At 37.8% G+C, this 14,683-nt stretch overlaps 1 protein-coding gene across 2 annotated transcripts in view; it reads left to right on the top strand.

The window, feature by feature from the left end:
- The window catches only part of ITPR2 (inositol 1,4,5-trisphosphate receptor type 2), a 466,150-nt gene that overhangs the window by 210,656 nt on the left and 240,811 nt on the right, over positions 1 to 14,683 (top strand). For both annotated transcript variants that reach the window (XM_023644092.2, XM_023644091.2), the window contains exons 29-32: positions 589 to 711; positions 1,361 to 1,561; positions 3,593 to 3,844; positions 6,859 to 6,984. In XM_023644092.2, the coding sequence (XP_023499860.2) occupies positions 589 to 711; positions 1,361 to 1,561; positions 3,593 to 3,844; positions 6,859 to 6,984 (702 nt within the window). The remainder of the gene's footprint in view (positions 1 to 588; positions 712 to 1,360; positions 1,562 to 3,592; positions 3,845 to 6,858; positions 6,985 to 14,683) is intronic.

Genomic DNA, 14,683 nt, shown 5'->3' with positions numbered 1-14,683 from the left:
TTTTTAAGAAGAGAACTTTGCATTCTTTCTAAGTTTTGAGACTTAATTTTCTTATTGAGATTCTATAAGCAAATGATAGTATTGTGGGACTTTGGAAAATGATAGTGAATAAGGAAAGTGACTAAACAGTACATGTGTTTAGAACGAGGGGGACAAAGAGAGAGAGGAGAAAAGAGGAGAGGAGAAAGCAAAGAGAAAAAGGAAGAGATGGAAGTAAGAGACAAATTAAATAGCAAAAGGTGGGAGGGGAGAAAGAGGCACTCTATACAGAGATGGGGAAATGTAGTGGACATGCAGAAAGGCTGGGGAGAAAGACAGATGGACTGTGAAAGAATAAGCAGGTTGAAAGAGTGAAGCAGAACAGATAATAGGAGAAGTAAAGATAAGGTGAGAAACATCTAGAAAACAGGAGTGAGGGGATATAGTGGGGGTAACCAGGAGAAGTGTAGAAATAAAGGGTACAGAGAAAGGGGAGCATACAACAATGGCAGAGAGGAGAAGTGTGCATGCGAAAGAACGTATTTTTTGATAATATTTTTGCTCTGGTATGTTGTTCTGCTGTCTCATGTGCTACTCTTTAACTTACAGAACGATGAAAAGATGAATGAAGTAATGAATCTGGCCCATACATTCCTGCAGAATTTCTGTCGGGGAAATCCACAGAATCAAGTTCTCCTTCATAAACACCTGAATTTGTTTTTAACTCCTGGTGTAAGTATTTTAAAGACTTCTAGTATTTATAGTAAAGTGTCCCTCACATTGGTTTTAGCAGCATTGATGAATAGAATTTTATTAATCTTCACCACTTCATTTCTTTCCTTGTAGGAGTTCTCTAAAAGTGATTATCTTTTATTTCCATTAGGGAAATATTTAAAGAGACTTGAAAAATTACACAAATTTTACCTGCAAATGACAATTTCGTTTAAATGTATATAGCTTAATCTTAGGAAAAAAGTATAATAGAACAAAGAACTGACTCTACAATGCCATGAGTAAGATAAATATGGAAAACTCAAAGGTGGAGTTACTTCTGCTTTGTAAAATGAGTGTCAGAGAATACTAGGGAAGTGCTAACTTTGAAAAATAGAAAATTAAATTAATCTCAAGAATACTGTTGCCACCATGTTGACCTTTATGATAATAAGCTCCTTTTTCCAACTAGATTCCTTTGTGAGCTCAGTTTTCTTTTAATGGTAAATTATCTCATTGCATTTGTAGAAGACTAGCACAGAAAACTCACCATGGCTTTGCATAAAATATACAACTGATCACAAGCAGGGAAGTTAGTCTGAGTACAGTAGAATAGAAAATTGAAAATTGATCTTGTCAGAATTACAAGGGCACATTCCTCTCTGTTTAGCTCCTTGAAGCAGAAACCATGCGGCACATCTTCATGAACAATTACCATCTGTGCAATGAAATTAGCGAGAGAGTTGTGCAGCACTTCGTGCACTGCATCGAGACGCACGGCCGCCACGTGGAGTACCTGAGGTTTTTGCAAACGATTGTAAAAGCAGATGGCAAATATGTGAAGAAATGCCAGGATATGGTAATGACAGAGGTATGTTCTCCGTTTGCATTTTATCAGCTTCACATAAACAATATGCTCAAATATGTGTTTTCTGTTGATTTAGAATGAAAAAAACCACCAACATCGTAGGTTTGGAAAGCAGTTTAATCATGACTGCTTAACAAGCACAAATATGTTTTGCTTAAATCTAATGAAAGAACATATCATAAGTTGATTTTATAATTTTCTGAGAGTTCATTTTTCTTTTTGATCCTCAATGTATTTGTGTGTTTTTAAGTAATAGGTAATCCACTGAAATGTTATAGATTATTTAGAATGAAAGTGGAAAATTTTTATATTTTTAAGATTTCACAATATAAGAAAAATGGATTAAACTCTGCTTTCCCAGTGCCTTTATTATTCTGTTCCTGAAATATAGAATGGATGTTCTCTGCTACTATTTGCCGAGAGCTTTGAAGGGAATTAAACTAATTGGTAGAAATTATCCATCAGTGATGTATTACATGTGAAAACTTGGCTATTTAGAGTAAGATAAAAATTTAAGAAGAGAAATGGATGGAGTACTTCATTTATTTGCTCTTTTCATTGGGATGTTTGACATTGAGCGAGATTTATGCAATGAATAAGTTACTCACCAGGAACCTAGTGATACGTTGGGGAACTGACAGCTCTTTGAGCCCATTGGGGTAAATCATTGATCTGTGACCTGATGTTTCTCTAAAAGCTTGTATGGATTAAGGCAGATTTCAGCCATGGATACCAAACAATTATGTAGTAGATTATATTGAGTTAGGGCGATTTTCATAATTAGATACCTTAAATTTGGGAATGGGGATGATTTCTACTTTGATACAATATGAGTCCTTTCTGCCCCATAGAAATCTTAAAATTAATTCAGCTTAAAACTTTGAAATTTTAATATAAGTTACTGTTATTAAACATTTTAAGGAACACTTAAAACTTGTAAAATTTCCCTTTTTCTTATTTACATTTACGTTAACATTAGTTCTTCATTGTCTAGAAATGTGGAAGGTAGTTTGAATTTGTACTATCATCATCAAGGGAAGAAAGAAAATGGGAAAGCAGCAAATATTTAAGCCTGTCCTATGATACTTATTAGGTGAAGTGTCTCTATGTGTCAAGAAGTATTTGTAATATTATATTGTATTAATGTATAATGCATATTTTTGACACATATACATTCTCTTTCAACAAAACTTTCAAAGTAAGCCAATGAATTATCTTATCAATTTAAATGTGATCAGTTTAAATAAAATAGAGAAAAAATATATAAGCTGTGTTACCCACCAAAATATCTCACATTGGAGTCAGAAAATTAGTACTGATAATAGATAGACAATGAGACGTTATGGAGTTTGAGCAATAAAAGGTAATTTGCCATCTGCTGAAATTCTCCACTAAAATTATATAAACGAAATAGGAAGGAAAATTTTTGTCCTAAAAGCCCCTACTTATTTATTTCTTTGTCTCTCTTTCTTAAAAGTCTTCTTTTTCTCTTTATTTGTCCCATCTCTGCTTTCACTTCCATTCTCTACTGATGCCCATGCATGACACATGGAATTTTCAGATTCTTGTAGAGTCGCATTTGGCTCAATGTACTTGCTTACTTATTCTGTCAGTACTGAAGGGGCTGAGGATATCTTATTCTGCTTTAGTAAAATTAGACTTATGAGAATTCTCATGCTTTGGCAATAGAGTCTTCCATTTGAAGTAGAGGGAAATATCTTTCTTCGAATACTTTGCAGGTTTAATTTCTGTGGGCAACTCTCTGATGAACAATTTACTATCATCTGTGTCATTTAGTTCTTGCCCCCATCCACCTCTCCCATAGCTCCCCGACTAGTTTTGATAACATTCGTAGCTAATCACTTGGTGCCTGACTGGAATCCTTTTACCATCCTGCCTTGGTATAGTTCTTGTGTAATATGGTCTGTGTTTTCACAAAGAGATACATGTGTTTCCAGATAGACCAAGCCTTTGGAAATAACTGCAAGGATGAACATTTGGACTGCTATGTAGACTCTCTTATTATCATTTCAGTTGATAAATGGGGGTGAAGATGTCCTGATATTTTACAATGACAGAGCATCATTTCCCATCCTTCTCCATATGATGTGTTCAGAGAGAGACCGAGGGGATGAGAGTGGCCCCTTGGCCTACCACATCACCCTTGTAGAGTTGCTGGCAGCATGCACAGAGGGGAAAAATGTCTACACTGAAATCAAGTGCAATTCCCTTCTGCCCCTGGACGACATAGTGAGGGTGGTGACCCATGACGACTGCATCCCTGAGGTAAGCCTGGCAAGAGCTCAGCAGCTATAGAATTGTTATTACTTTTTTAAGTGCATAAGTACCAGAAATCCCCATCCTACTGTTTATAATGAGATAATATATTTAGTCAAGAAATTGTACTTAACTATATAGCTACGAAAATTTAAAAGAGCATGAAAAAGTTTACTTTTTTAGTTCTACGAGAAGCTATGAAAGATAATAAACCTTTTTAAAGTATAGCCACTGTTGGTTTACTGGAAGCTACTACAGGAGTCTCTTAAGTTCTAAGTATGGCAGTATGATCAAACCGTAACCTCAGGTATGTTCTTGAGCATAAAATAGATGCTTCATAAATCATTCACCATCATCGCTAGGAGAGGCTAGGATGGTGCTGCAGGATAACCTGTTAGACTCGGTAGATTTACCTTGCTTTATGGAATAGATGCATTTTTGGAAATATGGACACGTATTTTGTTTTATTCACACATTATCTTTTACCCTCTGTCCTAGTTTGGCTCTGATGATAGGGAAGAAACTCATTAGAAACTGGTTGTCTGCCAACAGGATTAATGAGGCTTCCAGGAATGTACATTGCAACATTTTCTTTCTTTTCTACTGTTGTGGCATATTGTTGCAAAGTTCATAAATGTGTGATACACTGAGTATGATATAAATCCACATATTTTAAATCACAGTAACTTAAAAGGTGTCAAGTTAGGTTAACTTTTCTACTTCCAGATAGTCCTATATAGTGATGGACTTGAAGTTATATTTTTGGGAAATTTTGTGGAATTATTGACACCTCAAACCAAGGGTGCTTCATGCCTTGATTGATCTGAAATAAGATGGCAAAGAAAGGAAGCGTAGTGTAGTGATTAGATCCATGGGTGAGTCTTTATTTGAGATCCTAATTCTGGCCGTGCCTCTTCCCACATGCAGTTCTCTCTGACCACGTATTATGTTCACCTGCTTCACTGCTCTTCAGCCTTCAGATCTTGATTCAAGCATTTCTTCTTCAGGGAAGACTTCCCTGGCCTCCCATAGTGGAGGCTACAAGAGTTTATAATTAGAAATTTCACATGTCAATTTTGTTAGTTAACAAACATCTGTAGCCCTCACATCATTTCCCAAGATTATAAAGTCAATGAGGATGACAACTAGGTCTGTCTCTGTTCACTGTTATATTGTCTGAGCCTGTCTACGCTCGATTAATATGTTTTGAGTGAATGAATGAATGAATTAAAGAATGAATCAGAATCCCGGATCTATTACTTTCAGCTGTGTGACTGACCCAACAGGTTACTTAACCTTTCTAATCTAATTTCCACAATTTTAAAGTGAAATAATTATAGTGTGTTCCTGATAAGATTGTTGGAGGATTAGTAAATTAAGTAAGATATTACTTACTTAATATAAGTAAAAAACCCCACAAAACTTGTTAATTACTTAACATACAAAATGCTGAAGGTGTTTTCCATGTAGCAGACAATGAATAAATATTAGCTGCTGTCAAGATGATTATGATGATGCACTGAATGGCTCGGATGTCTCCCTACCCTGTGATCGGTACTTGGCACAGGTACCCTGTCATTGAAGGTTTGTTTTAGACCTCAGTCAAGAAGAAGTAAACACTAAGGGCATGAAAGCTGGCCCTGTATTCCTCATTGTTCTAACTTGGATGCCATGAATCCCTGAAACTATTTACCTGATTTTTTATGTATATGCATTTTCCTGGGGAGATTTATAACTTTCATCACATTTTCATAAAAGAAGAAAGAAAAAGAAAGGGTGAAAGAGAATGAAAGACAAAAACTACTGCCCTACACACTTTAGAAATGGTATATGTTGGTGAGACTCAGCTCAGTCCTCTATGAGGAATTTTGCTAAATCTGGAAAGGAATTTTACTACCTCTTAAAATAATACAATTTTTTTTGTAAACTGTGAGCCTGTTTCTTCTCAGACATAGTACAGTGGTTACAGGGGAAGAGCGGTGGAGGGTGGGCACAGGGGTTGAAGGGGAGCACCTATGTGGTGACAGACAAGAAATAATGTACAACTGCAATTTCTCAATGATGTAAACTGTTATGAATATCAATTAAAAAAATATTTTCGGGAGCCTGCCCAGTGGCGCAGCGGTTGAGTGCGCACGTTCTGCTTCGGCGGCCCAGGGTTCACTGGTTCAGATCCTGGGTGCGGACCTGGCACTGCTTGGCAAGCCATGCTGTGGTAGGCATCCCACATATAAAGTAGAGGAAGATGGGCATGGATGTTAGCTCAGGGCCAGTCTTCCTCAGCAAGAAGAGGAGGATTAGCAGCAGTTAGCTCAGGGCTAATCTTCCTCAAAAAAAAAAAAATATATATATATTTTCGAATGGCAATAAAGTATTATTTAGTCAACACATTTAAACATTATATTAAAACTCTCTTGGTTGCAAGTGACAGAAACCTAACTGAAACTAGGTTAAATAAAAAAAGGGAATTTTATTGACTCCTATATTTGGGAATTTGAAGGATAGTTGTTCAGATGGATCAAGAGGTTCAAACAATATCAGAATTCTTTCCATCTCTTGTTCCCTTTTCCTTTGTAGTTTTGCCTCATTCTCTTCTTTTGAGCATAATTTTCCTCTACACACCTGGAGAAGATGGCTTGGAGTTCAGGTTTACCTTGTTCCACTTTAGCAGAAGGAGAGAGAGAATGACAGAGACAGAAAGAGAAGGGGAGAGGAGAGGGAGAGGAAAGGAGGAGGGGAGAGGAGGGGGACAGGGAGCACTTTTAACTCCTAGTGTCTCCAATGTGATAGACTGGGTTTAAGAGAAGTGCTCATTGGCACCCCAGTCACTGGGGAATGGAATACGAGGCCATGCGTTTACCCTGGGTCAGGCATAGAGAGTTGTAATAAAAGAAGGGAAATGGGAATGCTTTCTATAATCGACTATAGGAACTAACACAGATTTTATTTAATTTTTCATAACGATATTTACAAATTGAACAATAAGGAAAACTCACTCTCTTTTGCATTTGAAACTCGCACAGGTTAAAATTGCGTATGTGAATTTTGTTAATCACTGTTACGTTGACACTGAAGTGGAAATGAAAGAAATCTACACAAGTAACCACATTTGGAAATTATTTGAGAACTTCCTGGTAGATATGGCAAGGGTAAGTTACACTTTGACTTCTTTAAATACTTTGACTTTTAAATTCTTTACACTTTGAATTCTTTAAATACTACTTCATGTTTAATGAGGTCATTGATATGTATTTTGACTAAACAGTGTCAAGCATCTGGGTGCAAACTTGGAATTAAATCTGCTATCTTTGGATGTAATCCATTGCGTTCAAAAAGTTGTGAATGGGTTTCACAAGATTGTGAGTGAGATTTAATGATTTAATATACACAAAATACCAAGTACAGTGTTGATAGCAACAAAGTGTTCATTTCTACTTTTACATCTAACTGTGTTGGTCTGTTATTAAATGCAATTTTAGTGGCCTTTTTGCATTGGTTAGAGAAGACATTTGGCAGAGGTCAATTTGTATTCACCCTCTTCTCATGAATGCAATTACAAACCATAGACGGAAGAGATCTCAAGAGGTCCTGACTCCCACTTTCAGACAGATAGCTACGTGACCAGACTACTCGGGACTCAGCATTGCTCGCTGTTGGCTGTTCGGAGTCTGCTTTGGAAGTGTGCTCCAGTAATTGAAGCATCTGGTGCTTTTTACTCATGTCCATCAAAATATATTCTGCTTTTTCCTTTGAGTCCGTTTCCTCTTGTTTGGCTTTCTTGGGGGGATTGGGAGGTCATGTGGAGCTGGTTGGCATTTTCTAGATACTGTCCAGCATATGTTTTTGCTCTGTTAATATTGTGTAAATGATGAATGACTGAAGAAAGGAAGGAAGGGATCTCCTTGATAGATAGCACTTAATTTCAGTTAATATATCTTAACCTTTTTTTTTTTTTGCGTTCTGAATTATCATAACATCCAGGGTGTATTATTTTAGGGTTTTTTTGGGATATTCTCTAGTTTTCCATTTACAATTATGAGACTTAATGTTCAAGTAAGAGTTTCACCAGTAGAAGATAGTGTATAGATAACTGCTTAGAACTTTTATGACTTATGGTGGCCTGTCCCAGTCCTCTGGCTTCCGGCATTCCTGAGTACTGGTAGCTTTACCGGTCTTCCTTTAGATGTATTTGGAGAGGAGCTAGTGAGGTCCATATTTCCACTGTCCTATAAGAATGGATGCCAACTGTTATCCATTAGCTCACTGCCTCTCCACAATCCTTTCTGGAAGGAGGGAAATCAAAGGGGGTATAATAAAACATCGACTGCAGACCCGGACATCAGAGAAAAATCTTGGATGATACAATAAGTCACGTATTGTTCCAGTCCAGGAACTCTTATCTAGTCAAGGCTTGCAGGTGAAGTGTGCTTATCTTTACTTCTGATGTGGTGTAGCATGAGTGAGCTCTGCTGTGTGCGAGCATGTGTAAAGTTAGGCAGTTCCTATTTTACGTCATTTCTGTGTAACTACAAGCCACTCATTACCCTTCTCAGGTAAACCTGCCCCTGGGGAGAAATCATCCTGTTTTACACAGGACTTACACACCACTCATAGGTACCGCCATGACCTCGTGAAGCCCTACATCTGATCCGCTACAAGTATCTCCAGAGACCTTGAAGTAAAGGATAGTTTATGTGCCGATGACTGAGCTTTAAAATTGCACGTGTGGGAAGATATTAAAGAGATTATAGACTGATTTGCAGAGCTGCACTGTGCTACAGACTAAAGAGAAGCTTGAAAAAGACCAAGGTCACATTCTAGGCAGCCTGAGCTGCCGAGTTAAAGGACTTTTACTTTTTAAACCAAAGAAAGCTGATGATGATTGCCATTGATTATGCTACCTTGGAAACACTCTTTCCATTGATGTGTTCATAAGGCAAAGATGTAGATATTCTTTTTTTTTTTAAGAAAGTATGCATGTAGGAAGAATTTTTGTTTTAACTATTTTGGTTAAGTAGACAATGTTATTTGTTATATAAAGGCTCTAGGGGAATTTCAAGATCTTGGTTTATTCACTCATTATGTCTAACCACAACAGCTTAGCTCTACTGCAAAAGCATTTTTTTCTTTCCTTCTTGTTTCCATCTTATTCATATTTTAAAGCAGCAATTCTCTTATCCTCTCACGAAGAATGGCAAGGAATCACCCTTCCTATTTCTGGAAGGGACAAGAAACATGACATTTCCATATCTGGAGTTAGTCTTTCTTCCCTTGAAGAATGATTAAGGGTCACCACGTACTTTCAAATTCAAATACAAAAAATGTGGTTAAATAAGTGGAATGTGACCTTCTAGGCAAATTTCCAGTTCAGTAGAGCAGTAGTTCTCAAACTGTGGTGAGTGTCAGAATTATCTGGAGGGTTTGTTAAAACACAGACTGCTGACCCCACCCCCAGAGTTCCTGATTCGGTAGTTGTAAGACTTGGCATTTTTAACAAGTTCCCAGGTGATGCTGAAGCTGTTGGTCCAGGGACCACACTTTGAGAACTGCTTTGAGAACTATGCAGAGCATAGTAGTTAAGAGTAGGCGTTTTACAGGTGTTAGCCAGACCAGAGTTCAAGTCCCGATTCTGCCTCTTACTAGCTCAGTTACCTTGGGCAGGGTACTTACCTCTCTGACTCCGAGTTTCCTTATTTGTAAAATGAATACAATAATAACACATTCCTCATAGGGTTATTAGGAGGATTCAATGATATAATACAGTTAAAGCTCTTAGCTGTCCTTGGCACTAAGAGAGTTGGTAACATCATCCATTTCGTCCATATCATAGTAACATCACCGGTATTATTACAAGGGTATATGTAGCCTTTAAAACAATTTCAAAAAGCTTCCCCAAGACCTATATCAAATAATAATGTTGAAGATAACCAAAAAGGAGACCATTCAGCACAGGCAAGAGCCAGAAATCATGTTTATGAAGCTGGACATGCACAATAGTGACTTGACGTAGAGATGGACGAAATTCAGATATCAGAACAAAGTTATGAAATCCTGGAACAACTGATTTACATCACTGAGAAATGGTGAAGATAATCTGGAGAAAAGAGGTTTGGTAAATTGGACCTAAAGAATCATAGGATCTCCGAGTTGGAAGAAACTGATAGTCATATAGGTCACAGTCGTAAGCACCTGCTATTTCCATTAACAATGTTCTCACTATTTTTTGAGACAACTAGTATCATTGTTGCACAACTTTAATTGTTAAAGGATCTTATATTGAGCCAAATTTTTATGTATTATAATTTTTACCCATTTCTTCCTTCTGCAGCAACATAAAATGATTCAGTTCAGCAAAGATGTGGGTGTTTAAAAGTATACAATTTAAAGGAATTTAAGATCATCTAGGTTGACCTCAGAATTTTGCCCCTGAGTTCCAGAGAGATGACTTTGCTAGTACACGGTGACTGTCTAGCCAGTAGCAGAGCTGGGAAGTCTGCCGCAGCCCAATGCAGTGATTCCCACAACGGCTCCTCCTTGTTATTTTCAGTACACTTTTGGGTTCTCTCTAATTTGTCAGTGTTTTAAAAGTATAGCATTTGGGATGGAACCCAGTGCTTTAGTCAGGGTCCAGCCAGCACAAAGCAGATGATTATTTTAGTAGAATTTGGAGAACAATCATGAAGGCAAATGAAATATTAGTATGTGGTGGCACTCACGCCACCTGCCACCTTTCTTATCTTTCTCTGGAGTCAGCATGACCAGGTTCTTTTTGTTTGGTCGGGGTAAAGCTCTCTAAAGAGTCGCCCTAATTAGTATCTTTCGCTTTCCTGTTTGTACCCCCTTGTCTTTTGTCTTGTTGAGACCCATATAAAAAAAACTTTGTGAAAGACTGTTTTGAATAAACTGGTGCTAGATTATTTCACATACTTGTTCCATTCTGATTTCCTAATAGAGACAGCATCCGTGTCCTGTAAGTACACCAGATTTGGGCAGGTAGCAAAGCTAGTAGACCCATGAAAAGTTGTTCTGCTCTCCTTCAGAGTGTTTAATGAGAGCCCGCTGTGATCTACGTTCCAGTTCAGCTAAATTGGTGTTTGTAGAGGAGAAGTGCTTTTCCTTGCCTTTATAATTGGTTGCTGTTTCAAAAGCTAGGGGATTTGTGTCATTATTAGAAAGCACATGGAGGTGAGTGGGCTGTGGTCAATGTTAGCCTCATACTATATTTTTTCTTTTAAAGATGTTCCCAATTTTGCTATCAATTTCAGGATTCTCTAATGGCCAATAGTACTCTAAGAGATGTATTGGCAGAATGAAATTAGACTAAGAAATAACTTAGAGGCACCCCTAACCCACTGTCATGTCATTGTCCCATCAATCACTGCTTAACAAGACAAATCAGAGTATTTCCTTTTCAGATAGATCACTTAAGCCATTCTCTCCCTTTACTTAGCTTACCAGATGGGTAGAAAGTAGGAGTAAAGGTAAAATTTATATGTACTTTGAAACACACACTTTCCAAGTTCTTTAATTTGGTAGGATTGAATAGGTTTTCTTTGCTTGATGATTTGATTCTATAATTTTCTTGACTTTCTTAAGTTGAACGAGCCATTGAAAAGTCTCATTTTTAAGAACTTCTTTTCATGTGGCCTCATTAGCTAGCATTGCAGGGAAGTGAAGAGTATAAAGTATTCTATAAATCTTATTCTTCATATAGCACCTTTCCTTCAGTTGTAATTCTATTTTTCTCCTCAACTTTCATGCTGAATTGTAATGATGGCGCCCACTTGGAATGAACACTTGTTTGACTCTTCTCGAATGATGTTTGGTTGGAGCCTGTCCTGCATCGTACTTTCTGCTCTTCAGATCATTGGCAGCATTTATCATAGTTGGTCAGTTTCTTCTTGAAACACTTCTTCCCTTAGGCCCCAGGACATCGGTCTCGCTCTTTTTGCTTCCCACCTCATTGCCACTCCTTCTCAGTCTCCTTTGTTGCTCCCTCTGAATCTTCCCAGCTTCTTAATATTGGAATGTGCCAGGTGCAAACCTTAGACTTGCTCCCTTCTCTTGGGGAGAAGTCTGCAATCTCTTGCTTGCTGATCTCATCCACTCGCCTAACTTTAATACCAGGCTGATTGAAGCTTGGACCCTTCCCTGATGTCCAGTCTCACATATCCAACTGCCTACATGATATCTCCACTTGGCGTATCCAGCCTCAAACTCTTCATTCACTCCCATGTCTCAAAACGAATTCCTTTCAAGTCTTTTGCGTCTCAGTAAATGGCTTTTCCGTTATTCAACCTAGGCATTCAGGAAAAAACCTTGGTGTTGTCTGTTAACTTTATTTTCTTACACTCTAAATCCAGTCCTTTGGCAAATTCTGCAAGCTCTAACCTTAAAATGCCAAAAATATGACTACTTCTGAACACTTGCATCACTACGACCCTGCTCCTAGGTACCGTTAACTCTCATCTGGATTATTGCAATAGCCTCAGAACCTGTTGCTCTGCTTCCACTCTTCCCCCTGCCTCCATCTTTTCTCCGTACAGCAGCCAAATGATTTAAAAAGAGAAGAAGGAGAAGAATGTTGGTTCAGGTCACTCCTTTGCTCAGATTCTTCCCAGAGTAAAACCCCTAGATGATTGGGCCTCTCCCCTGCCCACCGACCCTTCCCCACGTCCTCTTATTCTCCTCCTGGCCAGCTCGCTGTTACATCTAGTGGCTTCTTTGCTGATCCTCACATATCCCAGACATACTCCAATCACAGCACCTTTACACCTGTGGCATGCCCTCCTCCCCCAGGGATCTTCCTGGCTTCTTTCAGTTCCCTGCCTAGTCTTCAGAGAGGCCTTCAGTGACCACCCTATGTCAAGTAGCCACACCTTCCCTCTGTCTCCTCTTCACTTGCTTTTTTTTTCTTCGTAGAACCCCACTTGACATTTTTATATGTATTCATGTTTGTTTCTACTGAAACAAATGAAGGGCAAGGACTTTGTCTGTTTGGTTCACCGCTGCATACCTGATCTGGGACAGTGTCTCACACACAGTGGCTTCTCACTAAGTATTTGTGGAATAGGTAAATAAATGTCAACTCAAAGGGCCGGTTCCCATGGCCACGTAGTTAAGTTTGTGCGCTCCGCTTCGGCGGCCCAGGGTTTCGCTGGTTCCGATCCTGGGCGTGGACATGGCGCTGCTTGTCAGGCTATGCTGAGGCGGCTTCCCATGTGCCACAACTAGAAGGATCCACAACTAAAATTATACAGCTGTGTACTGGGGGGATTTGGGGAGAAAAAGCAGAAAGAAAAAAAATGTCAACTCAAGTTAAAAATATTTAAGAGGTGAATTTGAAGACAAAGTAAGTGTGGTCTTAGCATAGAATTAAGTAGGCATATCAATGGAATGAAATAAGTAGCCAGAAACAGATTTTTACATATGTCAGCTATTAACATATAATAAAGAAATTGTCACCCATTAGTAGGGAAGTGATTGGTCATTTCCAGGGATGAAGAAACTTTTTCTATAAAGAGCAAGATAGTTAATATTTCATCTTTTCAGGCCATATCACAACTGTTCTAGCAATTACTAACGGGAAAGGAGCTGTAGATGAATGGATATGGCAAGATGTGACTTATGGGCTATTGTTTTCCCACTTCTGGATTATTAAATTAATCATATAAACTCCATGGGGTAGTGATTTTTGTATTTTTTTTTCACTGATGGATCCCAGGTACATAGAACATTCTTAGCATGGAATAGGCAGTCATCAAAAATTGTTGATTTGAACTAAATCAAAATGACATTTGAGGACACTGGTTATTTGGGGTGAAATGAGCTCAGCTATTAACGTAACATCACATAATAGTATAAATTGCAGTGGATTTTAGAGGTAAATATGAAATGATAAAAATGGATGGAAATGTAGGTGGAGATCTGTCTTTGGATGAGAAAGTTCTTTTTAAGCATAAAAGCAATGATGAAATTGGCTAAGGAAAGCAATAGACATTTAGCTATTTGAAAATTTAAAACTTAAGTACATAAAAACATTGTACATAGAAATAAACGACATCAAAATAGAAAAAGTTACTATACCTCTTAAAAAAGGCTAATAACCTTTACATAAACAACTTATATGTATATTAAGAAAAACACTAACAATATAATAATAAAATGTGCAAAATCCAGGCATTGATGATTTATAGAGGAAGAAATACAAGTAAATGCCTGAAAAAAGTCAACTGTTAAAAATTATTTAAAAATACAAAGGAAAATAAGATCCAATTTCCAGCTATCAATGTTCTAAGAGTAAAAAGATATAAGTAAAAAGATAATATTAAATGTTGGTCCACATACCTTGCTGATGAGAGTATAAATTTATGTCATTTTTCTGAAAAGCGTTTTGGTAATACACTAAAAAATACCTTCAGGGGCTGGCCCGGTGGTGTTGTGGTTAAGTTTGTGCTCTCCGCTCTGGCGGCCTGGGGTTCACAGGTTTGGTTCCTGGGCGCAGACCTAGCACTGCTCATCAATCCACGCTGTGGTGGCATCCCACATAAAATAGGGGAAGATTGGCACAGATGTTAGCAACGATCTTCCTCAAGTAAAAAGAGGAAGATTGGCAACAGATGTTAGTTCAGGGCCAATCTTCTTCACAAACAAACAAACAAAATCCTTCATACTTTTTAACATGTCAAGTAACTTACTTTCCAAGAATCTATCCTCAGGAAATAATTAGAAATGATGTCAAGGATTTATGGTCAAAGAGGTTCAACATGCTTTTATAATAATATAGAGTAGGAAATAATTTAAATATTTAGTAATAGAGAAAGGGTTCAGTAAATTATGATATATCCA

This window comes from Equus caballus, chromosome 6, assembly GCF_041296265.1.
Source record: "Equus caballus isolate H_3958 breed thoroughbred chromosome 6, TB-T2T, whole genome shotgun sequence".
Taxonomy (NCBI): Eukaryota; Metazoa; Chordata; class Mammalia; order Perissodactyla; family Equidae; genus Equus; species Equus caballus.
The sequence above is the reverse complement of the archived record's forward strand: the minus strand, read 5'-3'. Positions and strand labels throughout refer to the sequence as shown.